This window comes from Dama dama, chromosome 1 (assembly GCF_033118175.1).
Source record: "Dama dama isolate Ldn47 chromosome 1, ASM3311817v1, whole genome shotgun sequence".
Classification (NCBI taxonomy): Eukaryota; Metazoa; Chordata; class Mammalia; order Artiodactyla; family Cervidae; genus Dama; species Dama dama.
The window spans coordinates 21,417,647-21,445,195 of NC_083681.1; the positions used below are offsets into that span (position 1 = coordinate 21,417,647).

The 27,549-nt window shown below is 38.5% G+C and overlaps 1 protein-coding gene and 1 pseudogene across 2 annotated transcripts in view; one reads left to right on the forward strand and one right to left on the reverse strand.

The window, feature by feature from the left end:
• The window catches only part of RDX (radixin), an 82,339-nt gene that overhangs the window by 21,374 nt on the left and 33,416 nt on the right, over positions 1-27,549 (reverse strand). Inside the window, exons 6-10 of one of the 2 annotated variants that reach the window (XM_061144394.1) lie at positions 23,787-23,870; positions 23,441-23,587; positions 22,083-22,179; positions 21,121-21,284; positions 8,239-8,369 (exon numbers count right to left, since the gene is read on the reverse strand). In XM_061144394.1, coding sequence (XP_061000377.1) covers positions 8,239-8,369; positions 21,121-21,284; positions 22,083-22,179; positions 23,441-23,587; positions 23,787-23,870 — 623 coding nt within the window. Of the gene's footprint in view, positions 1-8,238; positions 8,370-21,120; positions 21,285-22,082; positions 22,180-22,895; positions 23,255-23,440; positions 23,588-23,786; positions 23,871-27,549 lie in introns of those variants that run through there. The other variant, XM_061144401.1, reaches the window with a different exon arrangement.
• On the forward strand, positions 15,318-16,964 carry LOC133044695 (large ribosomal subunit protein eL39-like; annotated as a pseudogene).

Consider the following 27,549-nt stretch of genomic DNA (forward strand, 5'->3'; position numbering starts at 1 on the left):
TACAATAGCTCTGTACAGCTGTGATCCTGCAATTCCACTCACAACTCCAGGTGTGTACATTCAACAAGTTAGTATATAAGTACACCAACTACTATTTTCAAGAATGCTCATAGCAGCCTGATTTTATAATAGCTCCAAACAGGAAATATCCCCAATGTCTATCACCAGGAGAATGGGTAAACATGTAAATACGTGCAGTAGAATATTATACAATTATGTAAAAAAAAAATAAAATAAAATACAGCTATCTGCATAAGTCTGAGCAAAAAGAAGCCAAAAATAAGTACACATGAATTTCTATGTAGTTCAAACACAGGCAAGATGATTCTAAGGGATCATGACAAAAACACAAGTAACAAAAGCCCCCAAAAAATAATAAATTGGACTTCATCCAAATTTAAAATCAAGGAATACCACCAACAAAGTGAAAAGATCACCCACAGAACAGGAGAAAATATTTGCATGTTATATATGTGATATATGATACAAGATTTATACACAAATTTTTAAAAAGTCTTATACCAGTGCACCAGCCCTGAGCACCCTGTATCATGCATCGAACCTGGACTGGCGATTCGTTTCACATATGATAATTTACATGATTCAATGCCATTCTCCCAAATCATCCCGCCCTCGCCCTCTCCCACAGAGTCCCAAAGACTGTTCAATACATCTGTCTCTCTTGCTGTCTCGCACACAGGGTTATCGTTACCATCTTTCTAAATTCCATATATATGCGTTAGTTAGTATACTGTATTGGTGTTTTTCTTTCTGGCTTACTTCACTCTGTATAATAGGCTCCAGTTTCATCCACCTCATTAGAACGGATTCAAATGTATCCTTTTTAACGGCTGAGTAATATTCCATTGTGTGTATGTACCACTGCTATATTATGACCCAAGGGATGGGATGGGGAGGGAGGTGGGAGGGGGGTTCAGGATGGGGAACACATGAACACCCACAGTGGATTCAAGTCAATGTATGGCAAAATCAACACAATGTTGTAAAGTAAAATAAATAAACTAATTAATTTTTTTAAAAAAAAGGTCTTATACCTCAACAACAAAAAGACTTGACTGAAAAATGTGGAGAAAATTTGAAAATACATTTCTCCAAAGAGATACAAAGGGCCAATAAGGATATGGAAAGATGCTCAACATCATTAGCCATTCAGTTCAGTTCAGTTCAGTCACTCAGTCGTGTCCGACTCCCTGCAACCCCATGAATCGCAGCATGCCAGGCCTCCCTGTCCATCACCAACTACTGGACTTTACTCAAACTCATGTCCATCAAGTCGGTGATGCCATCCAGCCATCTCATCCTCCTGCCCCCAATCCCTCTCATTAGCCATCAGGAAAACGCAAGTCAAAACCACAATGAGACACCACTTCATTGCCATTTATAATGACTATAATCCGAAAGACAAACACTGTCAAGTGCTGGTGAGGATGTGGAGAAAACATGTCTTGCTGGTAGGAATGGAAATGGCAAACAGTTGTTTCAGAAATCAGATGGGCAGATCCTCAAAAAGTTAAACATATGGCCCAGCAATTCCACTCTCAGGCTTACAGCAAAAAGAAGTGAACACGTATGAATACACAGTAACTTGTAACACAAATGTTCACAGCAGCATATTCAGAATAGTCAAAGGGTAGCAACAACCCCAAAGTTCAACAACTGATGAAAAAGTAAAATGTGGCATCATATGCATAAAATATTATTTAGCAATAAAGTCCCTCAAAGATGCTAAGACAGGATGAAACTTGCAAACATTATGTTCAGCACAAGTCACAACAGACCATGTTTTGCATGACTGCATTTATGTGAAATGCCCACAACAGGAAGTCTATAGAGATAAAAAATTAGTAACTGCCCAGGTATAGGGGGTGGGGAAGCAGGGAGAACTGGGAATAAATGGGAGTGACTGCTAACAGGTATGGGACTTCTTTTAGGGGTGTTGAAACTGTTCCAAAATCTTGGTGACAGCTGCGTAACTCTTGTGAATAATACCAAAATCTATCACATCATACACTTCAAATGGTTGTGTGGTATTTAGATTGTATCTCAACACAGCTAGAAAAAAAATAAGACTAAACTATATGATGATATAAATCGGAAAGATATCTCACATTTGGGATGAAAAACTGGGAAGAGACACAGAGGGGGTTCCCTGAGGGCAGGTAATGTTCTCTATCTTGTTTTGGGTAGTTACAAAAATAAATTCATTTTATAAAAATTTACTGAGCCTTACATCTAATAAGAGGTATGCACATTACTATACTTATGAAAAAATTTCAACAAAAAATTTTTACTATAACTACATTTCAAAAAACCTCAGTAAACAAAATTAGATTATTTACTTCCATTTTAGAAGTTAGGAACCTAAGGAAATCTAGAAGTTAAAAGTGACTTGCTTATGGTCATACTGTAAATTAATATCTGAATTAAAGCTTGACTTCTATTTGTAAACAATGCATACATAAACCCCCTCCTACTCAGAATTATTACTTTTATCACTTAGCCTGCTTATCTCCTTCACAGTACTTAGACCTGTATAAAACGGTTTTTATTATCTGTTACATTCATTACTCTGTCTTTCCTCAATAGTAAGCTACATGACTGTAGGGATCCTACATGTTCAATACTACATCCCCAAGAGCTAGGAAGCGGCCTAGAACAGCACTGGTGCTTAACAAGTTGTCATTGCTGTTCAGTGGCTCCGTCGTGTCCAACTCTTTGTGACCCCATGAACTGTACCCCTCCAGGCTTCTCTGTCCATCACCGACTCCTGGAGCTTGCTCAACTCATGTCCATTGAGTCAGTGATGTCAGCCAACCATCTCTCTGTCGTCCCCTGCTCCTCCTGCCGTCAATCTCTCCCAGCATCAGGGTCTTCTCTAGGAGTTGGCTCTTTGCATCAGGTGGCCAAGTATTGGAGCATCAGCTTCACCATCAGTCCTTCCAATGAACACCCAGGGCTGATTTCCTTTAGGATGGACTGGCTGGATCTCAGTGTAGTCCTTGAGAAGGACTCTCAAGAGTCTTCTCCAACATCATAGTTCAAAAGCATCAATTCTTTGGCACTCAGCCTTCTTTAGTGTCCAACTCTCACATCCATATATGTGGATGTGGAAAAACCACAGCTTTGACTAGACTCTTTGTCTGCAAAGTAATGTCTGTTTTTTTAATATGCTGTCTAGGTTGGTCAAAACTTTTCTTCCAAGGAGCAAGTATCTTTTAATTTCACGGCTGCAGTCACCATCTGCAGTGACTTTGGAGCCCAAAAATAAAAGAGTCTGTCACTATTTCCATTGTTTCCCCATCTATTTGACATGAAGTGATGGGACCAGATGCCATGATCTTTGTTTTTTGAACACTGAGCTTTCAGCCAGCTTTTTCACTCTCCTCTTTCACCTTCATCAAGAGACTCTAGTTCCACTTCGCTGTGTGCCATAAGGGTGGTGTCATCTGCATATCTGAGGTTATTGATATTTCTCCCTGCAATCTTGATTCCAGCTTGTGCTCCATCCAGCCCAGCATTTCACATGATGTACTCTGCACAGAAGTTAAATAAGCAGGGTGACGATATACAGCCCTGATGTACTCCTTTCCCAATTTGGAACTAGTCCATGGTTCTATGGTTGGTTCTAACTGTTGCTTCTTGATCTGTATCATAGGCTTCTCAGAAGGCAGGTAAGGTGGTCTGGTATTCCCATCTCTTGAAGTATTTTCCACAGTTTATCGTGATCCACACAGTCAAAGGCTTTAGTGTAGTCAATGAAGTAGATGCTTTTCTGGAATTCTCTTGCTTTTTCAATGATCCAATGGATGTTGGCAATTTGATCTCTGGTTCCTCTGCCTTTTCTAAATCTAGCTCAAACACCAGGAAGTCCTCAGTTCACATACTGTTGAAGCCTAGCTTGAAGAATTTTGAGCCTTACTTTGCTAGCATGTGAAATGAGTGGTGCAATTGTGTGGTAGTATGAACATTCTTTGGCACTGCCTTTCTTTTGCAATGGAATGAAAACTGATCTTTTCCAGTCCTGTGGCCACTGCTGAGTTTTCCAAATTTGCTGGCCTATTGAGTGCAGCACTTTCACAGCATCATCTTTTAGGATCTGAAATAGCTCAGCTGGAATCCCATCACCTTGACTAGCTTTGTTCATAGTGATGCTTCTTAAGGCCCACTTGACTTTGCACTCTGGCTCCAGGTGACTGATGGCACCATCATGGTTGTATGGGTCATTATGACCACAAGTGTCCAGAATGAAATTACTCTACCCCTAACTCTTTCCTGTGCTTTGTTTTTGTGAAGGTGGAAATTCATTTTGATATTTGGTATATTTTTAGAACAGAAACTAAATTCAAGTTTGACTGTCTTATATCTCAAATACAGTCACCAATGTATCTGAAAAATAGTTAAAAGAATGACAAAGGAAGCTAAGTAATTTAATAATAATGAATATGGCAATGCAAACTGTTAGCATGGTTCTGTTTAATTATTTGTGACAGTTCAAATTTCAAATAATACCATCAATATCAATTTTTTAAGAAAATGACAATAATGAAATATGTTTCTTTTCAAACAAAAATTACTGGTTTATACTAAACATTATGATTTAGAAATGGTTAGAGCTACTTATCATTTGAATGAGAATTTAGCATAAATTACAAGACAACTGATGGAGAGTTTTAGACAGCCTGGAAAAGCTTTATTATTAGGAGAAAAAAAAAAACAAGCAAAACTGGATGTCCTTCACCTTAGGATGACTCATTTGAAACTGTCTTGACAAGGATGCTCTATATTTTTTCTTGCATTCTATCTTCCTTATATTCTTTAGTGCTCACTTATTTAAGTACTTGTCTGTATGTAAATCAGTAATATTTTTATCACACATCTAAATAAATGAGATTGAAAGATTTAGTAAATAGCTATTCTCTCAGGAAAGGTATTATAAATGAAAAGCTGCTATCCTTCAGTCTTCTCTTTAAAATCAAAGCAGTATCATAAATTTCTTTAAATTTTCCTTTTATAAAAAACACTTTAGTACATTCTAGCTTTTTTTTTTTCAAGATTCTTCCTCTAATATAAATATTGCTTATACTCTTCACATACCACTTAGCATATGTTATCTAACTTTAACAAAATTTGTATGTATCCATCTCACTTCTGTCAAGCACACAGGCTTCACTACCATGAACGCTGCCTATCTGTCTGTCTACAATCCTGCACACAGTTGGCACATCCTGAATATCTGCTTTAACTGATGAAAAACCACCTAGAGTGGTAGTGTGTGTGAAACTCGTGCAGTCGTGTCCAGCTCTCTGTGACCCGATGGACTTCCTCAGGCCACAATACTGGAGTGGGTAGCCATTCCCTTCTCCAGGGGATCTTCCCAACCCAGAGACGGAAGCCAGGTCTCCCAGATTGCAGGAGGATTCTTTACCAGCTGAGCCAACAGGGAAGCCCAGAGTGGTACAAGCAGCATCAAGTCGGAATTCAGGAAACAAGTTTTACCCTTGGGCTATGAACTGCAAACAAGTCTCTTTACTATCTCGGGATTTCAAACTAAACCGTCGCTAGGTCTCCTACAGCTCTGAGAAGTAAGGTTCCTCATGAGTCAGAGAAAACCCAGGGCTTTTTAAAATCTATTTCTTCTCTTAGAAATATTATTTCCAATCATCTTACAATTGGGATCATCAATTTGTGCATTTATAACAATCTTTGTGACTTCCTCCTCCAGCTACCCATCTGGCAAATTATTCTACCCATTGCTCAAGAGCATCGCCCCACCACCAGCAAGGAGCAAAAATAAACCTTAAATAAGACTAACAGCAATTTTCAACAGAACTGAATGTCTGATTCTACTGGTCATCAGGAAAGCAGGTACTAATTCTTAAGAAGGAGAAGAACATTTTATTTTGCTCAGTATCTTGTCTATTCTAGTACGTCAAGGCTGTATATTGTCACCCTGCTTATTTAACTTATATGCAGAGTATATCATGAGAAACGCCAGGCTGGAAGAAGCACAAGCTGGAATCAAGGTTGTTGGGAGAAATATCAATAACCTCAGATATGCAGATGATACCACCCTTATGACAGAAAGTGAAGAAGAACTAGAGAGTCTCTTAATGAAAAGTGAAAGAGGAGAATGAAAAAGTTGGCTTAAGGCTCAACATTCAGAAAACTAAGATCAAGGCATCCGGTCCCATCATTTCATGGCAAATAGATGGGGAAATAGTGGGAACAGTGGCCGACTTTATTTTGGGGGCTCCAAAATCACTGCAGATGGTGACTGCAGCCATGAAATTTAAAGACGCTTACTCCTTGGAAGGAAAGTTATGACCAACCTAGACAGCATATTAAAAAGCAGAGATAATACTTTTTCAACAAAGGTCCATCTAGCCAAGGCTATGGTTTTTCCAGTAGTCATGTATGGGTGTGAGAGTTGGACTATAAAGAAAGCTGAGCGCAGAAGAATTGATGCTTTTGAACTGTGGTGTTGGAGAAGACTCTTGAGAGTCCCTTGGACTACAAGGAGATCCAACCAGTCCATCCTAAGGGAGATCAGTCTTGGGAGTTCATTGGAAGGACTGATGTTGAAGCTGAAACTCCAATACTCTAGCCACCTGATACAAGGAGCTGACTTATTTGAAAAGACCGTGATGCTGGGAAAAATTGAAGGCAGGAGGAGAAGGGGACGACAGAGGATGAGATGGTTGGATGGCATCACCAACTCAATGGAGGTAAGTTTGAGTAAACTCCGGGAGTTGGTGATGGACAGGGAGGCCTGGCGTGCTGCGGTTCACGGGGTTGCAAAGAATCAGACATGACTGAGCGACTGAACTGCCTGAAGAGTTACTTTATATAAACCACACTTGCTAAATATAAATGTAGCCTTTCTAAATATACATTGTAGTTGGGACTTCCCAGGTGGTCCAGTGGTTAAGAGTCTGAATTGCAACTCAGGGAATGCCAGTTCAATCCCTGGTCGGGGACTAAGATCCCACATGCCATGTAATACAACTAGAGAGTCTATGCACCACAGAAAAAGGATTCCACATAACACAGTGAAGATCCTGCATCATCACAGCTAAGACCTGCCACAGCCAAATAATAATGATATTAAAATAATAAAGCATTAATATAGTGTAACATTTTGGTTACCTACTGTCTAGGAAGTAAGTGCTTCCAAATGTGTTATCAAAAACAAACAAAACATGGTTATGTGTTGTGTATTTTTTAATATACTGAACCTAGAGACTGAGTTCTAGAAGAGTTTAAACAGTCAGAATAGCTTAAAATGCCTTAAATTACCTAAATGCCTTAAGTACTTAAATATCCATAAAGAGATTTTGTTTAAATGCCAGAAAGCATTGAAAATGTATTTTTGTGTATGTAACCCTGGATAGTCCAAAGGAAAAAATTAACACATACAGTCATTTATAATGTATAATAAAAGTACATATAAAACTATTTGAGGGCTTAAGTAAATGAAAAACAAATATATAAGGGTTGTATACATGAATGTACCTTAAAAAGGTTAATGATTTAATTCCACTAAGTATTAAATTGGCAATTAAATGGAATTAGGTCTATATAAGAAATGGAAGTAACCCAGATGTTCATCAACAGATAAATGGATAAACAAGCTGTGGTACATAAAAACAAAAGAATATCAGTCATCCATAAAAAGGAACAAATTTGAACCAGTTGTAGTGATGTGGATGAGCCTAAAGTCTGTTATACAGAATTAATCAAGTCAGAAAGAGGAAACCAAACATGGCATAATAATTTGCACTGTATGTAGAATCTAGAACAGTACAGATGAACCTATTTGCAGGGAAGGAATGGAGACAACGGATGTAGAGAATGGACTTGTGGACACACTGGGGGAAAGAGAGGGTGGGACAGATAGAGAAAGTAGCATCAGCATATATACACCATCATGAATCAAATAAATAGTTTGTGGAAGGCTGCGAGATAAGACAGGGAGCTCAGCCTGGCGCTCTGTGATGACCTGGAGGGGTGGGGTGATGGGAAGGGAGGGAGGCTAAAGACAGAGGGGACACATGTACAATTATGGCTGATTCATGTAGTTGTACGGCACTGTAAAGCAATTTTCCTCCAATTAAAAAATTAAAAAAAAAAAAAAAAGATTTAATAGTATTAAGAAATACTATATGATCTGATGACAGAGCAACAATTTTGAATCCAATATCAAAAAGAAACTTTTACCTTTCTGGGCTTTCATTGTCTGTTCTTCAATTTGTCTCAGACGTTCCATTAGCTCTTCCTTTTCACGTTCTATTCTTTCCTTTTCCTTTTCTGCTATTTCTCTTTTCTTCTTTTCATTCTCTAATTGAGCCCTTAAAAGGAATTACATTGTATTGTTACAAATTAATATATGAAAATATATACATGAAACCTAAGTAGTAACTGTGAATCAACTAAGAAGAAATGACAGCATATCAATATTTTAAGTATCATTAAATTTAGATGTATTAAAAAATCATATAGTTAAGAATATAGGACTACAACACTGTTACATATACACACACTGGATTAAAATATATCTTTTATTGTGAAGTCACAAAAACTAATGTCAGCGACCGTTTAAAATGAACTCGACGATAAATTATATGTGAGCACAAAACCAGGGTAGCTGCACAGTTGCATACCCAAGAACATGCCTTCGTTAGATTAGCAAGAACCACCCACTGGCAGAAACAGCAAAGGTTTGCAGGGAGTGCACAAGACTGTCTCACTTTAAACAGCAAATTAACACGGAAGGGCAAAAAATTTCAACCATTAACAATTAATACAAGTTTAATTTCTAAGGTAGTATCAACTTAAACTTGGGTACAAGATGACAACTCAGTTTTATCTCCTTTGACAAATCTCTTAAAATGATAATATGCATCTAATGCTATCTAAAAAGATCCTCCTCAGAGTTTGGTGGGAATGGGTGCTTTTGTCATTTAGATGCATCTGCCATGGGCCTAAATATAGCCAAATTCATTTATCAAACACCTACCAAGGGCTTACTGTGGATAAGACTCTATGGTGAGGGCCAGAAATACAATGATGAATAAGATTTAATTATCAGATATTGTATAATGGCAATAATTTTCTCTTTTTAGTTAAAAAAAACATCAATTATGCTTTCATCTAAAACTTATCTAAATATACCTAAATATTTATAAAAGACATAGCTGCCATTTGATGTCAATTCTGAATTTCAAGCCCAAACCATGTAGTTTCTCAACTTGCAATCTCTGATAAGCTTATCAACAAAGTTTTATTACCTATTTCTTCCTGCAGCTCCTAGTACCTATCTGCTTACAATACGAAGAGAGACTCCAGCTCTGGGGCAAACAGGGAGAGTTATAATAAATCAGCAAGAAAAGTAGGCCTATGCATTAAGTTTAAGGGTGGCCATATCTTCCCAACTGGTTTTAATGGATCCTCACAGCATTTAATAATCTATGGCCTATGGTTCATTCATGAGAGGGGAACTCCCCCTTGTTCTAGACTTTCCTACAAGGTACTTTCTCTACAGCCAGAAGAAAGATTGAATAACTAAGCGCCCCTCTTCCCCCAAGACTTGGACTCACTTTTAGCACATTCACCTTTCATCCTATCTCAATCAACAGAGTATATACAGGTAAACAGACGCACTGCTCTGGGAGTCAGGGGTTACACAGGTTTAGGAAAGTCTGAGCATCCCAATTTCCTTGAGAAAAACAAGGGCATAGGGGGCCCCACAGATACTGCTGCTCTTCCTGTATTCTTTAGAAAGCTGAAAAAGCAGGCTTGTCTGTGACATCAAGAGCACAGTACTTCTCAAGTAATTGCTAGTATGGTCAAGAGCTACTTTTTTTTTCCCCACTCTTTTTTTTTTTTCCATTTACTTTTATTAGTTGGAGGCTAATTACTTTACAATATTGTAGTGGTTTTTGCCATACACTGACATGAATCAGCCATGGATTTACATGTATTCCCCATCCCGATCCCCCCTCCCGCCTCCCTCCCCATCCAGTCCCTCTGGGTCTTCCCAGTGCACCAGGCCCGAGCATTTGTCTCATGCATCCAACCTGGGCTGGTGATCTGTTTCACCCTAGATAATATACATGTTTTGATGCTGTTCTCTCGAAACATCCCACCCTCGCCTTTTCCCACAGAGTCCAAAAGTCTGTTCTGTACATCTGTGTCTCTTTTTCTGTTTTGCATATAGGGTTATCATTACCATCTTTCTAAATTCCATATATATTCGTTAGCTACTTTTTCCATGCCAGGCTGCCTGCTACTCTAAGATGTTGAATAGGCTGCCCACATCACTCCTCAGTCCCTGCTGAGTCAAATCCATCGCTGCCAGAGTCTCCAAGACAGTTAGCATCCGCCCTGAGACACTGAGGCCCTGAGACATTTCATGAATATTTACATCTCACCAGATCTCAAGACCAAAGGCTACAATAATATTCTACAAACTCAGAACCTTTCCAGTCCTGCTCTGGAACATAGATGGCCCCTCCTGGAGGTAGGCACTGGTGCTGTTTACCTTTTCCCTATTAATGTTTCATTTGTTCTTCCTCAAGGATGGAGGTAAAGGAGACATGGAAGCTAGGAAAAAAGACTGAAGATAACAACAAGCAAGTTGGGGGGGGGGGGGGGGGCGGAATTTTAGTCTTTATACTGAAAAATGAAATACATGTATAGCCAATATTTAACTTGATTATGATATTTAAAGTGTTTTGTAAAGTTTACTATGCTGCACTCTTACAAGGCTTGTATTTCTCATCTCACAAGAATTCTCACCTGCCTACAGCCATCACCAACTAACACCCGTTCAATTAATACAAATGACTCTGGCTCTCCACGTTTCGTAGTGATACCCAGTTTCTTTTTGTAGGGAAAACCACTAGGCCATTCAGGTATGACCTAAACAAATCCCTTATGATTACATAGTGCAAGTGACAAATAGATTCAAGGGATTAGATCTGAGAGACAGAATGCCTGAAGAACTATAGACAGAGGTTCGTAACGCTGTATAGGGGGGTGGTCATCAAAACTATCTGCAAGAAAAAGAAATACAAAAGGCAAAATGGTTGTCTGAGGCGGCCTTACAAGTACCTGAGAAAAGAAGAGAAGTGAAAGGCAAAGGAGAAAAGGAAAGAGATACCCATCTGAATGCAGAGTTCCAAAAAATATCAAGGAGAGATAAGAGAGACTTGCTAAGTAATCAATGCAAAGAAACAGAAGAAAACAATAGAATGAGAAAGACTAGAGAGATCTTTTCAAGAAAATTAGATATATGAAGGGAACATTTCATGCAAAGATGGGCACAATAAAGGACAGAAACAGTGTGAACCTAACCGAAGCAGAAGATGTTAAGAAGAGGTGGCAAGAATACACAGAAGAACTACACAAAAAAGATCTTCACAACCCAGATAACTACGACGGAGTTATCATTCACCTAGAGCCAGAATTCCCCTGGAGTGTGAAGTCAAGTGGGCCTTAGGAAGCATCACTATGACCAAAGCTAGTGGAGGTGATAGAATTCCAGTTGAGCCTTTTCAAATCCTAAAAAATAATGCTGTTAAAGTGCTGCACTAAGTATGCCAGCAAATTTGGAAAACTCAGCAGTCACAGGACTGAAAAAGGTCAGTCTTCATTCCAATCCAAAAGAGAGGCAGTGTCAAAGAATGTTCAAACTACGACACAATTGCACTCATTTCACACACTAGCAAAGTAATGCTCAAAATTCTTCAAGCTAGGCTTCAACACTATGTGAACTGAGAACTTTCAGATGTTGAAGCTGGATTTAGAAAAGGCAGAGGAACCAGATATCAAATTGCCAACATTAGTTGAATCATAGAAAAAGCAAGAGAATTCCAGAAAAACATCTATTTACAGTTCATTGACTACACTAAAGCCTTTGACTGTGTGGATCACAACAAACTGTGGAAAGTTCTTAAAGAGACAGAAATACCAGACCACCTTACCTGCCTCCTGAGAAACCTGTATGCGGGTCAAGATTCCTTACCACTGAGCCACCTGAGAAGCTCCATATTAGAATATATTGCTTTTTAAAGAGTAATCAGATGGCACCAATTACATTTTTCTTAAAATGAAGACTAAAAAGCAACCTATATTCAACTTCTATTCAAACTATGTACTAGTAATATTAAAAATTCTTTATTGCTACTACTTAATTAGGTATTAGGTACTCTGCTAAATGTTTCTATACTGATATTATTATTTCTCACAAAAACTCTTGAAAGGACTATTATTTTCACAGTAAGGTAAGAGAATAGTGGGTAAGAAGTTACTTGTTCAACAAGTACTAGAACTCAAATCCAGATTTATCTAATTCCAAAGCCTGTATTCTTTGGTATGACATCAGCTCAGTCCCAGTCATACAGGCAGTCAGCTGTGACACAGACTATCCCACAGCTAACCTACAAGTGGTATGTAGGTATCTGACTCTAAATCGTAAACTCAATTTGATTTGGATGCAAGTAACTTAAGAACACAGACTACAAGGACCAATAACCTATGGAAAAGAACATCATTTTCACTATTAAAGAAAAGTTATGAGAGTTATGCAGGAGGATATAGCTACATATGCCAAGTATTGCAGGGAAAGAGGCGTCCTGCTGCCTCTTCCCAACTACTGTTCCTGCCCAAGAGACTCCAGCAGCACACCTCTGGGCACTCCCCCAAGTATGTCTGCTGGCTCCTCTGTCATTGGGGTTGACCAAAATTGTTTCCACACACATAGTTGTCACTTCTCTCTCCCTGACCTATAAAGCAGGGAATAAACAAAGACTTGGCATGCCACTTCTGAAAGACCATCAATCCCCATGTGGCTGGACTAACATAAAACAACCTTCAGGTGTTCAAATGAAATAAAGAGTCAATGAATTCCTACTGTATAGAAAGCAGGCACTACATACTCACTAATCAAAGGTTGCAGCCTTTCATGGAATCCAATAAGGAATCACGGGGTTGTTAACTGTGTTAAAAGATCCAGCATCACTCAACGGCCGGCAGCACCTCAGTGCAGGACACGTCACCCAAACAACGAACAAGACAAAATCATAAACCCAACCAATCAGCAGACAGGATTACCAGACACCCCAAAATATACCACCTCACACAGCCAAGCCCATCAGAAGGAAAAAAACCCTCACCTCCTTTCACCAGAACACAAAGCCTACACAAACCACTGGACAAATCTTACCCACTGAGGGCAGAAACCAAAAGGGAGAAGGAATACAACCTGAAAGCCTGGGAAAAGGCGGCCTCAAACACAGTAAGTTAGAATAAAAATGAAGACAGAGAAATACTGCACAAATGAAGGAACAAGACAGAAACTCACAAGAGCAAATAAATGAAGAGGAAATAGGCAAACCATCTGAAAAAGAATTCAGAGTAATGATAACAGAGATGACCCAAAAACTCAAAAACAGAATGAACAAAACGCAAGGATCAATTAACACATTTAACAGGGACCTAGAAGAAATAAAGAACAAACAGAGACATACAACACATAATGAAATTTAAAATATGCTGTGTTAGTAGCTCAGTCATGTCTGATTCTTTGTGACCCCATGGACTGTGGCCCGCCAAACTCTTCTGTCCATGGAATTCTGTAGGCATGAATACTGAAGTGGGTTATTATTCCCTTCTCCAGGGGATCTTCCCAACCCAGGGATTGAACCCAGATCTCTCCCACATTGCAGGCAAGCTCTTTACCACCTGAGCCACTAGGGAAGCAAAAATACTCTAGAAGCAATCAATACCAGAATAACTGAGGCAGAAGAATAGAATGGTGGAAATAACTTCTGAAGAGCAGACTAAAGGAAAAAGAATGAAAAGAATTGAGGATAGTCTCAGAAACTTCTCAGGCAATATCAAACACACCAACATTTGGATTATAGGTGTCCCAGTACTAGAAAAGAAAAAGAAAGGGTCTGAGAAAATATTTGAAGGTACTATATCTGAAAATTTCCCCAACATGTGAAAGAAAACAATGAAGTCCAAGAAGCGCAAAGTCCCATATAGTATACACCCAAGGAGATACACACTGAGACACGTACTAGTCAAACTAATAAAGATTAAACACAAAGAAAGACTATTTATTAAAAGCAGCAAGGGAAAAGCAACAAGCAACATACAAGGGAAACTCCATTCAATTAACGATCTTTCAGGAGGAAACTTGTAGGCCAGAAGAGAATGGCAGGATATATTTAAAGTACTAAAAGGGAAAAATCTACAACCAAGATTACTCTACCTGGCAAGAATCTCATTCATATTTGACGGAAAAATTAACACCTTTCAGAGAAGCAAAAGTTAAGAGAATTTAGCACAAAACCAGCATTACAGACAAAGTTAAAGTGACGTCCACGGGAAGGAAACAAAGACAAGGAAAAGACCCACGAAAAGAAGCCCAAAGCAATAAAGAAAATTCCAACAGGAACATACATATCAATAATTACCTTAAATGTAAATGGAGTAAATGCTCCAACCAAAAGACACAGACTGACTAACTGGATACAAAAACATGACCCATACATATGCTATCTACAAGAGACCCACTTTAGACCCAGAGACACACAGAGACTGAAAGTGAAAAGATGGAAAAAGACATTCCATGCAAAGTGGAAATCAAAAGAAAGTCAGAGTAGCAATCCTGTCAGACAAAAGAGACCTTAAAAAATATATGAGAGATAAGGAAACACACTACATAATGATCAATCCAAGAAGACGTAACAATGGCAAACATTTATGCACCCAACATAGGAGCCCCTCAATACGTAAGGCAAACAAAAGCAGACATAAAAGGAGAAACTGACAGTAACATCACAGTATGGATTTTAATACCCCATTTACACCAATAAACAGTTCATCAAAACAGAAAATTAAAGAAACACAAGCCTTAAATGCCACATTAGGCCATATGGACCTAGTTGATATCTTCAGGACATTCAATCCAAATGCAAAGGAATACGATTTCCTCTCAAGTGCAGATGGAACATTTTCCAGGATAGACCACATCTCAGGTCACAAATCAATTCTCAGTAAATTAAAAAAAAAAAAAGGAAATCATATCAAGCATCTTTTCTGACCTTAAGAATATGAGACTAGATATCAATTACAGGGGGAAAAAAAAAAACAACTGTAAAACACACATACATGGAGACTAAACAATACATGTCTTAAAAATGAACAGGTTACTGAAGAAGATGAGAAATCAACCGTTCCTAGAAACAAGTGACAACGAAAACACAACAACCAAAAACCTATGGGATGCTAAGAGGGAAGTTTATAGCAATACAGTCCTATCTCAAGAAACAAAAACATCAACTAAGCAACTAACTTTACACCCAAAACAACTGAAAAAGGAGAATAAAACCCCAAAATGAGTAGAAGGAAAGAAATCATCAAGATCAGAGCAGAAATAAATGAAAAAGAAATTAAGGAAATAATAGTAAAGAGTAATAAAACTAAAAGCTGATTCTTCAAGGAGACAAACAAAACAGACACACCATTAGCCAGACTCAAGAAAAAAGGGAGAAAAATCAACAAAATTAGAAATGAAAAAGGACAGGTTACAACAGACAATGCAGAAATACAAAGAATCATAAAAGACTATTATAAGAAACTATATGCCAATAAAATGAACAACCTGGAAGAAACGGACAGATTCTTAGAAAAGTTCAATCGTCCAAGACTGAACCAGGAAAAAACAGAAACTATGAACAAGGCAATTATAAGCACTAAAATCAAAACTGATCAAAAATCTCCTACAAACAAAAGTTCAGGGCCAGATGGCTTCACAGGTGAAATCTATTAAACATTTGGAGACGAGCTAGTGCCTATCCTTCTGAAACTTTTTCAAAAAATTGCAGAGGAAAGAATACTTCCAAACTCATTTTACGAGGCCACCATCACCCTGATACCAAAATCAGAAAAAGACATCACCAAAAAGAAAATTACAGGCCAATATCACTGATGAACAGAGACAGAGAAATCCTCAAGAAAATTCTAGCAAACAGAATTCAACAACACATTAAAAAGATCACACATGCTGTTTTCTTTTCTCCGCCATCCTATGTGTGGTTGAGTTTGCTTCTCAACGATGTCTTCTCACAAGACTTTCAGGGTCAAGCAATTCCTGGCCAAAACAAAAGCAGAATCGTCCCATTCCTCAATGGATTCGAATGAAAAGTAGTAAGATCAGGGACAATTCCAAGAGAAGACATTGGAGAAAAACCAAGCTGGGTCTATAAGAAGTGTCACATATAAAGTGGAATACATGCTGTGTGTTAAGACTATCTGCCTATTAACCAGCCAAATCACAGTCGGAACATCACAACTGTCTAAACTTATGAGAGAGATGGAATGCTTGGCTCCTATGTTTCTTGTTTCCTCGCTAGCAGTCTATGAGGCTCAGTAATGAATATGTGAAACTTATTTGGGGAAAAAGAAAAAAAGATCACACACCATGACCCCAGGGATGCAAGGACTCTTCAATATATGCAAATCTATCAATGTGATATATACCATATTAACAAACTGAGAGATAAAAACCGTAAGATCATCTTAACAGATGGAGAAAAAGCTTTTGAAAAAAATTCAGTACCCATTTATGATAAAACTCTTAAAAAAATAAGCATAGAAGGAACCTACCTCAACATAATAAAGGCCAAAAATGATAAACCCACAGCAAACATTATCCTCAACGGTGAAAACCTGAAAGCATCCCCTCTAATATCAGAAACAAGACAAGAGTGCCCATTCTCGCCTCTATTATTCAACATAATTTTGGAATTCCTAGCTATGACAATCAGAGTTAAAGAAAACAAAAAGAATCCAGACTGGAAAGAAGTATTGAAACTCTCACTGCAGATGACATGATACTATACATAGAAAACCCTAAAAATACCATCAAAATGACTAAACCAGCAAATGCAATCTACAGATTCAATGTGAACCCTATCAAATCACCAACGGCATTTTTCACACAACTAGAACCAAAAAAAACCTCACAATTTGTATGGAAACACAAAAGACCCCAAACAGCCAAAGCAATTTCAAGAAAAAAAAATGGAGCTGGAGGAATTAACGTTCCCAACTTCAGTGTATACTACAAAGCTACAATCATCAAGGAAGTATGGTACTGGCACAAAAACAGAAATATACACCAGTGAAACAAGACAGAAAGGCCAGCGATAAACCCTTATCTTTGACACAGGAGCAAGAATACACTGAGGCAAAGAAAGTCTCTCCAGTAAGTGGTGCTAGGAAAACTGGACAGCTACATGTGAAAGAATGAAACCAGAACACTTCCTAACATGATAGACAAAGATTAGCTCAAACTGGACTAAAGACCTAAATGTAAGACCAGAAACTGTAAAACTCTTAAGAGGAAAACATAGGCTGAACACTTTATTATATAAATCACAGGAAGATCCTCTGAGTCTCCTCCTAGAATAACAAAGGAAAACAAAAATGAACAAGTAAGACCTAATTAAACTTAAAAGCTTTTGCACAGCAAAAGAAACTATAAACAAGGTGAAAAGACAACCTTCAGAATGGGAGAAAATAATAGCAAATGAAACAACTGACAAAGGATTAATTTCCAAAATATATAAACAGCTTATGCAACTCAATAATAGGAAAGCAAATAACTAAGTCGTTGGACTTAGTGGGCAAAAGACCTAAACAGACATTTCTCTAAAGAAGACATACAGCTAGCTAATAAACACACCAAAAGATGCTCAAGATCACTCATTATTAGAGAAATGCAAATCAAAACTACAATATCACCTTACACCCATCAGAATGACCATCATCAAAAAAATCTTCAAACGATAAGAGCTGAAGAAGGTGTGGAGAAAAGGGACGTGACATGTTGGTGCACTGTTAGGTGAATGTAAACTGATGCAGCCACTATGGGAAGTAGTAAGGAGATTCCCTAAAAATCTAGGGCTAAAACTACCATGTGACCCAACAATCCCACCATATAGGCATATACCCTGAGAAAACCGTAACTGAAAAAGACACATGTACCCTGGTGTACACTGCAGCACTATTTATAATAGCTAAGACATGGAAGCAACCTAGATGTCTATGAATGGATAAAGAAGCTGTGGTACATGTACACAATGGAATATTACTCAGCCATAAAAAGGGATGCATTTGAGTCAGTGCTAATGAGGTGAATAAATCTAAAGCCTATTACACAGAGTGAAGTAAGTCAGAAGAGAAGAACAAATATCCTATATTAAGGCATATATGGAACCTAGAAAGATGGACTGATGAACCTACTTGCCTGGTAGCAATGGAGATGCAAACACAGACAGACTTATGGACACAGCGGGTGGAAGCAGGAGAGGGTGAGATGAATATAAGAAGATGAATGAGATGAATGTAAGAGGGTGAGATGAATATAAGAAGGAGAGGGTGGGATGAATAGAGAGAAGCACAGAACAGAAACATACATATTAACATATGCAAAACAGCCAGCCAGTGGGGGAGTTTGCTGTATAACTCAGGGAGCTCACACTGGGCCAGCTGCAAGCTAGAGGGCTGGGACGGAGTGGGAGGCGGGAAGGAGGTCCAAGAGGGAGGGAACATATGTATACCTATGGCTGATCCATGTTGATGTATAGCAGAAACCAACACAACATTATAATTATCCTTCAATTGAAAGTAAATCAAGAACTACAATGTAATCCTAAGCCAAGTGAGAGCAGTAAAAAATGACAGAGCTCAAAGTAACATTTCAACTTAGCATCTTTAATGATGGGGTCAGGAATTACAGGACAGTTTCATGTCTGTTTAAAACATATTTTATGAAGCAGTTAACTTCTCTTGAAAAATCTGTATGCAGGTCAGGAAGCAACAGTTAGAACTGGACATGGAACAACAGACTGATTCCAAATAGGGAAAGGGGTACATCAATGTTGTATATTGTCACCCTGCTTATTTAACTTAAATGCAGAGTACATCATGAGAAACACTGGGCTGGATGAAGCACAAGCTGGAATCAAGATTGACAGGAGAAATAAATAACCTCAGATATGCAGATGACACCACCCTTATGGCAGAAAAACTAAAGAGCCTCTTGATGAAAGTGAAAGAGGAGAGTGAAAAAGTTGGCTTAAAACTAAACATTCAGAAAACTAAGATCATGGCATCTGGTCCCATCACTTCATGGCAAAATAGATGGCGAAAAAGTGTCAGACTTTATTTTTGGGGGCTCCAAAATCACTGCAGATGGTGACTGCAACCATGAAATTAAAAGACACTTGCTCCTTGGAATAAAAGCTATGATCAACCTAGATAGCATATTAAAAAGCAGAGACATTACTTTGTCAACAAAGGTCCGTATAGTCAAGGCTATGGTTTTTCCAGTAGTCAACTAAGAATATGAGAGTTGGACTATAAAGAAAGCTGAGTGCCAACGAATTGATGCTTTTAAACTGTGGTGTTGGAAAAGACTCTTCAGAGTCCTTTGGACTGCAAGGAAATCCAACCAGTCCATCCTAAAGGAAATCAGTCCTGAATATTCATCGGAAGGGCTGATGCTGAAGCTGAAACTCCAATACTTTGGCCACCTGATGTGAAGAACTGACTCATTTGAAAAGACCCTGATGCTGGGGAAGACTGAAGGCATGAGGAGAAGTGGATAACAAGAGGACGAGACGGTTGGATGACATCACCGACTCGATGGACATGAGTTTGAGTAAACTCCGGAAGTTGGTAATGGACAGGGAGGCCTGGCATGCTGCAGTCCCAGGTGTTGCAGAGAGTCCGAATGACTGAGCGACTGAACTAAACTGACCTGACTTCTCAAAGGCAGACAACTTGACTGAAACAATGTGAATTAATAAAATATCTGAATTACACAAAACATTTAAGAAAAAAAAAATGTATCTAATACAATGATTAAAAATATAGGTATCAAAACTACTTCTGGCAGAGGGTTGATTTAATTACTGGATTCAAATCACGTTATTTCCAACACAATATATGTTCTGTTAGGGGTCCTCAATTTTGTTTTCTCTAGACTTACTCTATTCTTAAGATTATTGTGTTATTCTACAATGATTTCCTCAACAGATGTTAACTTTAATTTGGTCTCTAAATTTTTTCAAATAAAGCATAAAGTCTAAATTAATATAGAATCAGATTTGGGCATTATGACTGCTAGAGCCAGTAATGTGGTTCCAAGGTAAACAAGGATTTTATTCAGTATTTTTATGTTTCAGAAGTCTTAATTTAATATATTTAACATCTTTTTCGAAAGTCTAAGTGAACCCTGGTTAAAAAGATCAGTGTCACTGGCAGGGAGTGCTAGTGTTATTAAACTTGAATAGTGACTGTTCACTTCACGTCACTGACATTGCTTCCAATCAAAATATTCAGCATAATCCTACCCTGAAAAATGAAGACACACAAGTCACAAGCAAAACAAACTTGAAAATTTCATACTATGTCCACACCAAAGTCTGTCAGTAAAAAGCAAGCACAATTCAAGAAAAGCACATCTGTGAAGTCTCAAAAAGCTATTTTCTCAGAAATATCAAAAAGATTTCTAACTTGAAAATTATACATACTCACTTTAAAAGAGGATAGTGATAACTCATGCTGTCATTCAATTTTAATAACATTTTCTATAACACCTTATGGAAAAACCTGGACAAACTTTTTGGCCAACCGTATCATGGTATTAAATGAATATAATGTAAAAATGTAAATTTAGAGTATTTTATAGAAACTGATGAGGATTCTTAAATTTTAGATAACCTTCTGCTATCAATTAAAAATGAAAGGCTAGGGACTTGCCTGGTGGTCCAGTGGTTAAGAATCCACCTTCCAAAGCAGAGGATGCAGGTTTGACACTTGGTTGGGGAACTGGGGTTCCACGTACCTTGGGAAAGCCAGGCCCACATGATGCAACTAAGAAGCCCATGCACCCCAACTACTGAGCCCGTGTGCTCTAGAGCCCATGTTCCACAACAAAAGAAGAGACGTGCCCATGTGCTGCAATGAAGACCCAGTACAGTCAAAGGTTAAGAAAAAGAAAGGCCATAAACTCCGTACCTTTCCAACTGCTTCTGATGTTTCTCTTCTCTAGCCTGGGCCTTCATCTGCTGTACTTCAATAGTGTCAGGCTTCCTTCTTCGCATGTAGAGCTCATGGTTTCCCATGCATAAGGCCAAAATCCGCTTATTGATTCTCAAACGAGGTGCATAAAAAACAAAATCCTAAACATAAAGGAGCCTGAATTTAAAATCTTCATGAAGGATAGTCCTTCCCACAATAATCTCTACAAAATTTTAACCTCTCCTATGAATTCTAATGTCATACTCCATATAGTTTAGAAATCACAGAATTTCTTCACTCCTTATGCCATACTTTCACAAAACTGGTTCCCTCACCCTTTCATTCCCTACTGGTTTTGTGGAGAAGCTAACATTCTTATCCTATCAATGTATTAAATGACATTTATTCTTTTTTCTTCTCCAAAGAAACTATGAACATCAATTCCTTCAACCTCAGAGGAGGATTTTTTGTTTGTTTTCCCTTTGCCATTAATCTCAAAATTGGATCTTTGTTCAACTCTGTTAAACTTTTTAACCTAGAAATTTTCTCCATATCTTTGGGTTTTCAATAACTGAGCTAAAATACTAGAGTATACCTGACACTAGAGCAATAAAAAAAACTATTTAAATATAAAGATTTCTTACGTTCAAGTTTTTGAGTTACAAAAATCCGAAGTTCATTATGTAATACTCTCTAAGCAAGTTAATTTAGAGAAGGGTTACCTCCACTAATTCTAGCCACCAACATGCTTTTTTTAAATAGGAATGGTGATTGTTTCCAACCATCTCCTAATAAAAACTGCACACCCTATAGTTAAATCTCAGTTAAAATAAAACTGTGAAAAGGGTTACTTCTCAGAAGCAATTCAATAAATAGACAATGTCGTTCTTCAAGTGCTAGCATAGCAAAGTGGCAGAAATTTAAAGAGTTAATACATAAACTAAAGGAATTTTACTTACAGGTGCCTTTTTGTCAATCGGCTTTATAACAAATTTTTTGTCATTAAATGAAATATTTCTGATTTCACTCCAGGGAAAACCAATTTTAGGTGTTAACCTTAAAGAATAAAAGCATGCTTTAAGATGAATATATTCTCATTATAAAAAGAAACTGACACGTTAAGTCCAAAGTCCCCACTGTCCACAATCCCCAATCCCAATCCTTCCAATCTTGAGCTCACCCCTCTTTCACATTCCCCATCTTTATTTGAAGTCACACCTCTAACAGGTACTCTAACGGAAACTCTTTCAAAATTTTTAAAGGAAGAAAAGATTTCATCCACAAGATTTACTCTTCAGGTCATTTTTGCTTTTCATTCAAAACTTTCAAAATTTTCTCTTCTGAATCACATACCATTTTAATTTGCTTTGTAATATATGAAAAGATATGAGAGTAAAATCAGTAAAACACTCTCTTTTGGAATTATTGTATTTGCTTAGGAATGTATACTTTATTAGATACCTACAAATAATGAAAATAAAGTTCTGAGACCAGAATAAAAAGAAACATCTTGGAAAAAAGCATTACTGGCATAGACTTAGATGCTCATGTGACATGGTAAACAAAAGAAAGGTGTAAAATAATTGCGGTTATCATTACTTAAAAGTTCTCTAAGAGCCTGACATATTATACATTCTGGGTTGATTCCAAAATAAAATGTCACTGTTCACATTCTACTTTATTGATGTCTAAAAATATTCAAAATAATTCTTATAAATGTTCAAACAGAAAGTGTTACAAAATACAGTAAATTACGACTTCACTTCACTCACTTCATACTTTATCACTGGAGAAGGAAATGGCAACCCACTCCAGTATTCTTGCCTGGAGAACCCCATGGACAGAGGACCCTGGCGGGCCATGGTCCATGGGGTCGCAGAGAGTCGGACACGACTGAAGTGACTGAGCACGCATACACCTATAATTCATTGTCTCACTGTTGCTGTTTATGCATGTTAATTTCAATTTCAACCTATAGGCCAGGAAAACATTTAAGCAATCACTTTTCATCTATGAGAGAACAAATTTTAAGTTACCAGACATAACTCACAAGACATCAGGAAGCACACTTCAAAGAGAAGTGAAATCACTCTATTTGGTAAATATACTTCTTGAGAAGTAGAACTCTGAAACTACAAGATGTTGAGAAAACAGGTATGTTATCTGAGAACCTATCCGACATTAATTAATCTTTTAATTTGGGGACAAGGGAGAAGCAGTTAAGAGTTATCAATCCCTAAGAGAACTTTACACATAAGATTAAAGCCATACAGACTGCTGAATAAAGACTAGTTCACTATCCACCTAATTTACTTACTTGTCATCACGTTCATAAATATTCAGACCCAAAGCATCAACACCTAGCCACAATTCAGTTCCTTTCTTATTTTTTATTTCAAAATAGTTGACTCCATACATTTCTAGATCCTGTGCAATCTTCAAGTACTCCATCATAGAATCCTCCCTGTTGAAATAAAGCTAATTTTAACATATATAAAAATAAGATCAAACAAATTACAAAACATTTAGGATTAAAGTTTAGTGCTTTACATGTATTCATATAAGTCTAATAATCTTTGAGGGATACTCTGATATAATAAAAAGTGTTATGAAAAAAACCCTTAATTTGAGGAAAAACACTTAAGAAAATAACCACTCAATACCTTAGCATTCCTCTATGTTCTTCATGCCAATTCTGTATTCTTTCTTCCCACTGTTCTTTTGTCAGTTTGTGTTGCTCCAAAACACTGTAAGGAAAAAAAAAATCTATAAAAATACCCCTTAGATTCAAAATCAACATGCTTTTAAAAAGTCTAGAATTGTTCAGTACCTTAACTGTGGTAGTCATACAAAGCTATACACATGATAAAACTGCACCAATACATACATACATACACACAAATGACTACAGTAACACTGATGAAACTTGATGGGGTCAGTGGATGGCATCAACACCAACATCCTAGTTGTGATATTGTACTAAAGTCATGCAAGATGTTACCATCAGGGAAGGCTTGGGGAAGACCTCACTACCATATTTTATTACAACTGTGTGTGAACCTACAATTAACTCAAAATATAAAGACTCTATGACCCTAAAATTATTTTACATTAAGTTTTAGAAATAGTTACATGGATAGTTTATGGGAATTCAAATGTTTGCAATGAATAAAATATTGTACCAATAACAGGGAAAGTAACTTTCTCATGAATAATAAGACTTGAGAGGAACAAATCAAAAACAGAACTCTTCTTTGCCTCTATGTATTTACTTGCTTTTATGCTAAATTTAATTTTTATGTTTTCTACAGGTATACTTTTATTTAAGTTTACAAGTGAAAAAGCATTTTTTTCACCATCCCCCAAGCTTTAAGTAACTTACTAGTTTCTTTTGTATCATTGAAGTGTTTCTTCTACAAATGTAAGCAAACATGAACAAACATTCTTATTTTCAACACTTAAATCGAACACTTCTTTACAGCACTTAAATTTGCACATTTTTCTTGTCTTAATACTCTCTTGCCATCTGCCCTCTGTGCTCATCAAGAGGCAAGCCTTGAGGGTAATGTAATGCAATGTAATGCAATGCAATGCAGCCAACTGCAGAAATGACAATGTTAAGGAAATCTGAATGTACAGGTTAATTAAATTGAATGCCACTAAGATTTATGTTCTGGCTTTTTATATTAAGCATCTCAAATCTCCCTCGTTTCCATTTTACATAATGTACTTGCATTATTAATCTGCATGACTGGTTTGCAGGTATCTAAAAATTCCCACTTTGGAAAAGAATATGGAAAAGAATAGACATACATTATGTATAACTGAACCACTTTGCTGTACACTGAAAGTAACACACTGTAAATCAAATATAATATCCCAATATAAAATAAAAATTAAACTAAAAAAAAAGAGAACTTCCCTCACTGTCCAGTGGTTAAGAATCCACCTGTCAACGCAGGGGACGCAGGTTTGATTCTTGTGACGAGAAGATCCACATGCTGTGGGGCAACTAAGCTGGTGGGCCACAACTACTGAGCCCTAGTGGAGGTCGCTGTGGGCTATTTGAGACCTTGGAAGCCGGGTAGAGTCCCCAGGGTTCCCTGTCCCCAGTGCAGGATGCGGAGGCACTAGCCAGGGGCCATTTGTCCGGATTCCATAAGTGCCTGCTTCACCTGGGGGCCTCCGCGCACACTGCCAGCCTGGCCGCCGGCCACCAGCACCCAGCTCTCCCCTGCGCTGCACGGTTCTCTGCGCCCCAGGCCGCCCTGGCCGGAACTCGTCGGCTAAGGCCCTGAGCACCACGCCTCCCGCTGGACTCTGCCACCCCAGTGCCCGGTCCAGCGCTCACCACCGTGCCTGGTGCCCTAGGGCCTCCCCAGCCCAGCCCATACTGTGCGGGGGCTGGACCCCTGCCCCCAGAGCCGGGCATTCCGGGGCGCGGGTCCCCTCACCAGACTGCCACCCCCGCCTCAGGCCTCCAAGACGAAACAGAGCCCCAGGGCCCCGCCATGAGCTTTCTGGAGACCTTGGCCCTGAGCTTTGGGGGTAGGAGGGGGCTGGGGAGATTCTAGCCCAAGGGCAGCAGAGGCACCCAGGATCGGGTGAGAAGGTGCTGGGGAGGGCACTGGTAGCATGTGGGTGAGATGTGGTCTATAAATTAGAGCATCTATATTTCCCTGGCTTCTGTCCTTCTCCCTGCCCTCCTTGCTCTAGGATTGTACCTTCTCTGCTCTCAGCCCAGCCCCAGCCCCTTCCAGAGTCCCTAGTTCATGGAATAAAGTCAAAGTGAAGTTGCTCAGTCGTGTCTGACTCTCTGCAATCCCGTGGACTGTAGCCCACCAGGCTCCACCGTCAATGGGATTCTCCAGGCAAGAATACTGGAGTGGGTTGCTATTTCCTTCTCCATGGAATAAAATGATTAAATCTCACCCCTGCCAAAAAAACTGACTGCAACTACTGAGTCCATGTGCCCTAGAGCCCGTCCTCTCCAACAAGAGAAGCCACTTCAACAAGAAACCCACGCACAACTAGAGAGTAGCCCCCACTTGCCACAACTACAGAAAGCCTGTGTACAGTAAGGAAGACTCAGCACAGCCAAAAATAAAAAAGTTGAAAAAATTTTAAAAAGAAAAAAAAAAAATTACTGAGAGGTGGGTGGGGAAGCTAAATCTTCTGTCCAGAAAAAAAGGAGTCTTTTCTTCATGATAAGGCTAATCTGTTTCACCTTGGCTTTAAGTCTATTTGGGCCTTTAAACGACTTGTGAGTGTGTGTGCGTGCACACAAGCTAAGTCACGTCCCACTGTGCGATCCCATGACTGTAGCCCCCCAGGCTCCCCTGTCCATGGGATTTCCCAGGCAAGAAAACAGAAGCGGGTTGCCATTTCCTTCTCCAAGGGATCTTCCTGACCCAGGGGTGGAATCGGCGTCTCTTGTGTCTTCTGCATCGGCAGGTGAATATTCTTTACCACTGTGCCTCCTGGAAATCCCTTTAAATGACTTTTTCCTCTATTTTCTCAGGAAATATTTTCTCACTCCATCATTTACCATCCCTGCCTATCTATATTACCAGACACACACACATCTCAAGAGATATTTTTGGTTCATTTTCAGATCACCTCAACAAAGCAAGTTACACAAAATTTTCAGTTCTCTAGTGCATACAGAGGTTATGGTTATACTACACTCTATTAAGTGTGCAGCAGCATTCTGTCCATAGAAACAATGTACATACTAAAATTTAAAAGTGCTTTATTGTTGAAAAAAAAAGTAACCACCATGTGAGCCTTCAAAATGTCATAATCATTTTGCTAGTGGAGGGTTTGAAATATTGCAGGAAGCCCCAACCTGATAGAGATACATGAAGTGAGCTAAAGCTGCTGGAAAAAAAATAGTGCTAACAGACTTGCTTGATGCTGGCTGCCACAAACCTTCAATTTGTAAAAAAGAAAACATAGTACCTACAGTGCACAGTAAAACAACGCACAGAAAAAGGAGGTATGATAGTATACTCATTTGCGTGAAGCACACAACACTCACATCCATGTTGCTCGCCAATTATGCCCAGTGCCAACAGAGAAGAGGCAAAAATGTGTAGAGTGAATAAAGGAATTAATTATTTTCCATCTTTTAAGGAACACTTTAAACCTATGCTCCCCTCCTCTTAGTTTTTTTTTCTTTATCACAGCCAAATTCCTTTCAGGAACTGTTTGTATTTACTGTCCTTTATTTCTATACCTCACATCACTGCCCCCAGTCTACCACAATCTGGGTTCAACCCCCAACGCTCTACTAAAACTGCTCTTACACTGGAGATGTCAGTAGGTTCAAAACTGACATCTTCATTCTCTGAAATGGGTTCCTTCTCACCTTGCAAAGCTATTGCAAACCACCCAGATACCCAAGTCAGAAACCTGGTACAGAAA